This window comes from Clinocottus analis, unplaced genomic scaffold (genome assembly GCF_023055335.1).
Source record: "Clinocottus analis isolate CAN_PGR_092001 unplaced genomic scaffold, fCliAna1.0.p SCAF_2, whole genome shotgun sequence".
NCBI lineage: Eukaryota > Metazoa > Chordata > Actinopteri > Perciformes > Cottidae > Clinocottus > Clinocottus analis.
The window spans coordinates 15,704,123-15,712,273 of record NW_027175931.1 but is presented as its reverse complement, the minus strand read 5'-3'; the positions used below and the strand labels follow the sequence as shown (position 1 = coordinate 15,712,273).

At 43.6% G+C, this 8,151-nt stretch overlaps 1 protein-coding gene across 2 annotated transcripts in view; it reads right to left on the bottom strand.

Moving 5' to 3' along the window:
• Positions 1 to 4,484: 4,484 nt before the first annotated feature.
• Positions 4,485 to 8,151, bottom strand: part of lhx1a (LIM homeobox 1a) — an 8,582-nt gene continuing 4,915 nt past the window's right edge. For both annotated transcript variants that reach the window (XM_068584049.1, XM_068584050.1), the window contains exons 4-5: positions 7,329 to 7,494; positions 4,485 to 6,409 (exon numbers count right to left, since the gene is read on the bottom strand). In XM_068584049.1, coding sequence (XP_068440150.1) covers positions 6,030 to 6,409; positions 7,329 to 7,494 — 546 coding nt within the window. In that variant the 3' untranslated portion in view covers positions 4,485 to 6,029. The remainder of the gene's footprint in view (positions 6,410 to 7,328; positions 7,495 to 8,151) is intronic.

The window sequence follows — 8,151 nt, the reverse complement described above, 5'->3', positions numbered from 1 at the left end:
TAAGAAAATTATTTGTATCTGTTTCCATCCATTCGTTTTGTGCCTTTCCCCTGGATTACATAGTGACTTTGTTTCACTTGCTTTAGTGCTTTTTAGGAGGCCATTCCGCTTTGCCTGTTCAGTGATGGTGTTTGATTATATTTACATTTTTTCTTCTGTGTATTCAACAAAAAACATAGTTTGGGCATTACATCATTATCTCTTGAAAATAGGGGTTGGCTGTTCAGAGAAGAACATCATTTTTTTTGGTCTGGCAAAAAGTTGAATCCCTCAGTTACATCCACACTAGTACAATTCCGTTTAGAACCCGGGATTTAATATGATCTTTGTCCACACTTAAGTTTCATAATAGTTTTCAAAAGGATTTCCATCCATACTATCACATTCACGTACACTGGGCATGCACAGCCGGTGTAAACAGGAAGTAGATTGGTTGCTTGATTCTGGAAAATATAATAATAAAAGGTCAGGCCTGATACTTTGAATCTTCCTCTATACAATGCCTCCGCAAAGTATTCACAGCGCTTTGCTTTTTCAACATTTTGTTATGTTACAGCCTTATTCCAAAATGGATTAAATTCATGCTTTTCCCACCCAAAATGTTTGCAAATCTATTAAAACTAAAGAACGAAAATGTAACATGTACATAAGTATATACAGCCTTTCCTCAATACGTTGTTGAAGCACTTTTGGCACCAATTACAGCCTCAAGTTTTCTTGGGTATGATGCTCCAAGCCCGGTACACCTATTCATGGGCAGTTTCTCCCATTCTTCTTTGCAGAACCTCTCAAGTTCCATCAAGTTTGATGGGGAGCGTCTGTGCACAGCCAGTTTCAGATCCCTCCAGAGATATTCAATCAGGTTCAAGTCAGGTTTCTGGCTGGGCTACTTCAAGGACATTCACATAGTTGTCCAGAAGCCTCTCCTTTTTTATCTTGGCTGTGTGCTTTGGGTCATTGTCTTGTTGGAAAATGAACCGTCGCCCCAGTCTGAGTTCCAGAGCGCTCTGGAGCAGGTTGTGATTAGCTTTCCCTCAATCCTGACTAGTCTCCCAGTTCCTCCCACTAAAAAACATCCCAACAGCACGATGCTGCCACCGCCATGCTTCACTGTAGGGATGGTATTAGCTAGGTGATGAGCATTGCCTGGTTTCCTCCAGACATGACGCTTATCTTTGTTTCATCAGACCAGAGAATTTGGTTTCTCATGATTTGAGAGTCCTGCAGGTGCCTTTTGGCAAACTCCAGGTGGGAGTTTGCCGAGGGGTGGCTTCCATCTGGCCACTCTACCAAACAGGTCTGCTTGGTGGAGTGCTGCAGAGATGGTTGTTCTTCTGGAAGGTTCTCCTCTCTTCCTAAAACAATGCTGAAGCTCTGTCAGAGTGACCATCAGATTCCTGCCCACCTCCCTTCTCCTTCGATAGCTCAGTTTGGCTGGGCGGCCAACTCTAGGAAGAGTCCTCGTGATTCCAAACTGCTTCCATTTACGGATGATGGAGGCCACTGTGCTCATCGGGACCTCCAATGCTGCAAGTGTTCTGTACCCTTTGCCAGATCTGTGCCTCGATACAATTCTGTCTTGGAGGTCTCCAGCAAATTCCTTGGACTTCGTGGCTTGGTTTGTGCTCTGAATGCAGTGTCAACTGTGGGACCTGATATAGATAGGTGTGTGCCTTTCTAAATCATGTCCAATGAACTGGATTTAGCACAAGTGTACTCCAATCAAGTTGTAGGAACATCTCAAGGATAATCCATGGAAACAGGACGCACTAGCTCTATTTTGAATGTCATGGCAAAGGCTGTGGATATTTTTGATAGATTTGCAAAAAAATTCCCAAAACTTTTTTCACTTTGTCATTATGGGGTGTTGTGTGTAGAAGCTATTTTGTGAACTTCACAAAAACAAAAAACAAAACAAAATAAGCATAAATAAGAAAAGGAAAGTCCTGCACTTTGTGTCCGTTGCCCTGCTCAAAGCTGCAAACTGTAGGGCGGATGACGGCGCACTAAGAACAGCTTGCTTCCTCGTCATGTAGACTGTAGTAGAATCATGAAATGCAGAAATTACCTGCAGAACAGCTGCTAGTATAGACAACAAGATGATCAATGCTTGTTATCCATGTTGAATTAACCACTGGTATGTCAAGGTTGTTGTCGTTTTTGTTTTTTATTGCCTTTACCTTTACCAATTTAAAAAAGGACCCGTCATGTCTGCTAAGACCCAATCAGGTAGCAAACGGTTGTCTACGTCATTGTTTTCAAAGGTCTCCGGCTTAGCGCCTATCCACACCAACACACAACACCAGAGTTTTCAAACTTACATTTAGCTTGCGTTTACAAACCCCTGCTTTGGGGCGTTTAAAACTCCGGACCCCATGCATAAACGTAGTAAATGATGACGTTGTAGTGTTGATGTAGCCTGAGAGGAAATCAGACATTATTTGGAGAAAGAAAGCCCCCTTAACAGGACCTTAAGAGTGAAGGGATTGGTCCCAACTGTTAAACATCTTCTTCTGTCTTTACTCTAAGAGGAGTATGTGTAAAGAGAGGTGGCAAAAGCAACAGCTTCTCAGCAGAGGCCTGCTTATCAGGCTGTTGCATGACTGTGCATCACCCACTTGCTGAGTGTTGAGCCAGGGAAATGTGGCTCAGCGATCAACCAACCTTCTCCACTGATTAACAGTGTTTTCTCATTCCTGGCCAAGAGATTGGCTTCCCCCAACATGTGATGTTTGTTTGAGGAGAGACGAGGATGGTGCCATGTGTTTGTATGCTTACGTGACGGTCGCTCCGAGCAGAGGGTCCACTTCCAGCTTAGCCACTCTGCATTTAAAACTAGCAGCCAAATGCTACTCATAAGGAGAGGCCTTCACAAAAAAAACAAGCTCTGGGTTTGAACGAATGTATCTGAGTGCTCTCCTGTCAAGCACGATCTTTCTATTGGCTCAATATTTTGGCCCCTGTTGTATCCTAAAATACGATTTTGTACATTTTGCTTCCCCTGTTGAAGCATGTATCCCCTTGTCACCCCCTCTCATCTCACACACACATACACATGTAGTACACTGACTTTGGATCCCAGTGTGTGGGCTATCCAAACGTCCCGACTCAGAGATTTAAATTGTCATTTAAAACCCATTCAATGCTGTTAAGGCTTGCTTTATTTTTCCAGCGTTGGACTACAAGGTCAGTTTGCACCAACAGCTGATGAGCGATCAATAGGAATTTGAATTTAAAGAGCCGTGGCCCCGGGGGCGGTCAGTCGCCGGTGCATGGTGTTGCCACAGGGGGGGCTAAGCCCAGGGGCTCAACAGAGACCTATATCCTTCCACAGACCCTCCACCCCCACCTTCCACCCCACATCCCCAAGCTTGGTTAACTCTCAAGACCATGATTAATTCATGGTGGATTACAGTCTGGAGGCAGGGGAGAAAACTAGGATTGCATATATGGTCCTAACTGCACATGCCGGGTTTGGGAGATAAAGGTTCCCTCAGATTCACGCCGCAATCCCACCGCCCGAGTCGTTTCCCTACAAGTGTGAATAATTTGTTCATCCTTCCTGCAAAAGATCACGCCTCAGTGTTTGGGCTCCTTTATTATTATTACGGCTATGTTCACCGAAATAAGTTTGGAAAAGTCCCTCCCAGCTGTCAGACCGCACAACCCGAACAGCAGGCTGCAGGGAATAATAATGTAGAAGCAGGCTAATAAAAGCATAACAAGCAGGAGAGCTGCGGTCACAGCAATTTCATCATTGTCCTTCACAGTTGCACAGCTAACTGCTTATGATTAGTCGACGACCTCGAGTAACTGAACAGAAGACTCCGAGGCCGCAGCCAAAGTGGTTGAGGAAAGAAGTGGCGACGGTATAAATTGTGAATGCGCTCCCCCTTGTGTCAGCTGCAGCCAGCCGGCCCAGCACATGCCTCCACTGCTGAGAGGAAAGGGAAATCAGCAAAAAAGTTGTTCTTTTTCTCTTCAAACCCTGGCTCTGTCATTCTTCGAGCCATCAAGGTCGGGCGCAGCGCATGCAAGGAAAGAAGAAATCGGTTTGTTGACATTTTAGGATTAGCATCACACCAGTCGTACTTCAAAGCATGACGCGGTAGATTCTCCTTCTGCGCTCTCATTCGGACTCCTTTTTTTTTTCTTTCTTTTTTTTCATGACTTTCCACCAACTGCCGTTTCAATTTCACTCAATGTTTTTGACTAACATTAATCAGAATTGTTAACCTGTCAACATGTCTGCAAAGGCTAATTATTTGACACGCCACGTGAATGGAAATGTAGACATGTAGACATAAAGCGTTCATTATGAAATGAGTGACACTGACCTGATAAGTGGCTCACAGGAGCACTGTGATATACGGATGTCCTGACACCGTGTGACACATAATACACTGGAATGTGAGTATATCCTGTAAGATAGCTGTTCCACAGAAAATATGTTAAAAAATTCATAAGTATATTTTCTAGTTTTATTAAAAACACATTTTTGTCAACATGTTGTATTTATACAGTGAATGGTCTAATATGCACTGGAGGTCACATAAGCTTAGGTTTATTGGAACAATAAAAGACATACCATGGGGCTTGATATTCGAAGAGATGTAGCAGCTACTAGCTGCATATTTGACCATCAATTTTTAATAGTTTGGATTTTTCTCCTTTGAAGACACAAAAATAAAACCTGTCTAAGTATGTTATATTAACAATTTGATGAATGTTTTGTCAGCCGACTAAAAAAATGAATCAGTAGATTACTCCTTTTAACACTTAAATTTGGTCTCAACACGTTCTGCAGATGATGGTGCAAAGCACTTTAACAGTATTTGTGCTATTTTTTTTCATTTGGCAAATGTCTACTTTACTCATGTTTTTATTTTTATTTTTCAACCTTTTTTGTAAACAACATCTTGTACAAACTAGCACAGTGAACCACAACCCCAGCAAATGTGTTTTTATCTCCATACAATATAAATGAAATCAATACAAAAGTTTGGTTGGTTGCTTGGAACATTTTTATATGGATCGAGAGGTTCTAAAACATGGTTTTCGAGACTTCTGGACTCCTGAATTAAATAGATTACGTAAACAGTTGACTGCTCTAAGTCCCATTTAGAACCCCGGTAAAAGAATTTTAGAAGGTAGACTTCATTTCAACATTTCAAGTTCACTTCCATTTTAAATAAAGGGTTTGCAATCCGTAGAGGGTTTTTACTATTTGCCTTTTCAAGGCGGCCTTCTTCAGATTTGGTGGAAATTCTGAAATCACAAAAAGAAGAAGAAAAGAAACAAATAGTCCAGACGAAGGGAAAATTGTCATTTCCACTGGCCTTCGGAAACATGGTGTCAAAAAGGTTAAGTGTCAATATGGCAGAGCCTTGAGAGGCAAAGAGGTCTGAGGAGCTTCTGAATAAATACAAGGGAGACACAGTCTGAACGCCGCTCAGCCTTCCTCGTCCCGGGTCAGCACATCATCAACCCTTTGCCCCTTTATTCTCTCTGTAAAGCTATTGAAGTCTTTGACAGTAGCTAATGATGTTTTCGTGTTCGGGACATACTAAAGGAGATTTCCAAAGGGTTGTTTTTTACCCCAGCGGTGGGTGTTAGGGGTTTGGTCGCGATGCCGGGCCACTGACAGGAGACATGAGGAGTTACAGCGGGCCCCAGGGGCCCAAAGAAAGGGGGGGAGTGGTGAATGGGGTTCAGCAGTCTTGCCCATTTTTTTGTGAGTCCAGTTTTAAATGCAGGAAGTGGGGTCAAAGGAGGCAAGTTAAACACCCAAACACAATACTGAAGACAATGTTTTTGAGCATTATGCCAGATACGCTTTGCCCACAAAACAACCAACAAATCAACTGTGAAAATAAATAAATAAATATGAAAACACAAAAGAAAAGTTCAATGGCGTTGCCCTAACCCTGTCGATATCCATGTCCCTTTTCGACCCATCCCCCATCACCACCAGACCTCACCACCCTCCGTTACTGAATCTCTCGTCGGTAGAGTCCTCTCTCTGAAAGCTACCACACAGTGCCTTCGTTCATTTCCGAGGGCGGATGGGACAGGTGGTTGCTGTATCCGCTGCCGTTCAGTGACAGTGAGGTAAAGGGCGGACTAGGGCCGAACACCTCGGAGGAGATGCCGTGCATGGGTCCTGGGAGGCCGGGCTCTGGGCTGGGAGAGTCCCCCGGGTGGTGGGACATTATATCAGAGAAGCGCTGCACCTCGCTGGAGGGGTGGTGGCCCGGCAGGGGGTGGTCCATACCTCCGAGAGGGGTGCCCGTGGGGCCTGAGGAGGGCACGAAGGGTAGGTCGACTGGGGTTTGGGCCTGCGACGACGGAGGCCCCTGGGGGAAGAAGTCATAGTTCCCCCCCGGGCCGTAGTACTCACTTTGATAATCTGCAGATCCAAGACGAGTAGAAAAAAGTCAACGTTAGCTATAAGAACAATGGGTGTACAGAAATGATTTCTGAGACATTGAAGAATTCATAGAATATACATAGCTTGATTTGTGTTAGAGAGCAGGAGAGACCCTCGTCGTACTACATTAGTCACAGAGCACGTTACACTTAAATCAAAACTGCAATTGGGTGGGGAGAACAACGTGGCCACAAAATTAATTAAAATGGGGGCCATTTCATCAGCAATTCTACCTACTGAGACCCATTTTTTTCTTCAGTTCAGCAGAATATTATTAGACTTTTTGCTTTAGCAGAAAGGATAAAAGCCCGAGCTCCAATGAAATTTTATGAATATTATCAGATATTTCAAAGCATTTGAAGGAAGAGCGTGGCATCAAATCACTCAGATGTAAACTTCATGTAAACCTGAGTTACCGTCCCGGCTTTAAGGTTGTTCCTTTAGAAAAGTAAGAGTCTTACTATTCAATATCAAAACCTGACATAATGTAAATAAATTAATAAAAACAATAAAGAAAAACTATGCAGTGATTTTCCACTCTTCCTTGTTTTTTATTTTTTATTTGTTAATTTTGTGTAATAAATCAACATGAAGACTTTTGTAAGACAGCTGAACCAACCTAAATGAAGCTGTATTTATATGTATTTGTATTATTCAACACCTGCTGATGATATACACATATGTGGCCTTGTTGCATTACATCATGATATGAAAGAAATATAGAAAATAAATGGAGGAAATAAGGAAACGCCAATATAATTTTAACATTCTAGCAAATACATTGTGTCGATAGATAGGTCACAGACAAGACATAACATTTTAACATGATTAAAAAAATATTTAATTCCAGGACATTAAAGAAAACATAATTCTGAGGGAACATGCCAGTGTAGCTTACCTCCATAGTAGGAGAAGGGCCCGTTGGGGATGAGCTCCCCGGGCTCCAGCCGGTCCACTAGCGTCCTCATCCGCCTCGGGCTCCGAAAGAACGCGTGCCTGCGCGCGCCCAGCGCGCTCAGCTGCTTCATGCGCCTCTCTTTGGACCGCCGGTTCTGGAACCAGACCTGAACACACACACACGCACGCACACACACGCACGCACGCACGCACAAACACACGCACACACACACACACTCATGTCACTCAACATGCATGAGGCTTCTGACGCCATTTTGATTGCACGTCAATATTGTGTGTGAGATGGGAGGAGGGTGAGAAATGGAGGTGATGGCGAGGTGAGGAGATTCTTTTGGTGGCAGAAATATATGAATACATTTTTTTTTGTTTAAATGCACGTCGTGGATTTATTTTGGAATCTGCAAATATAGCTCAGTGTGTAAATTGTCCGCCGTACAAAGCAAAGTATAATTAGGTGTCGTGTGTACCTTGGCAGCAGCAGCAGCGTGTGTTCCTCACAGAGTAAATAACCGCATGTCTGTGTGCTTTGCAACGAGCCGGTGCGGTAAACCCGCACGGCTCTGCGGCAGAGAGAACTTACGCCCAATTATCGTTACACGAGCGAGAGTCACATCTAACCTCTCTAATGATCTTTTAACCCTCCATTTACTCCGACCGAAGGCTGCAGCAGCGGGGGCTTAAAATCTCCAATTAATACTTAATAGGAGGGTTGTTACCCATATATTACGGGCTCTTGGAGGTTATCATTTCCTAATCTATAGGCGGCGTCCTTTAATTACGCGCTTCCCTTTCCCATCGTGCTC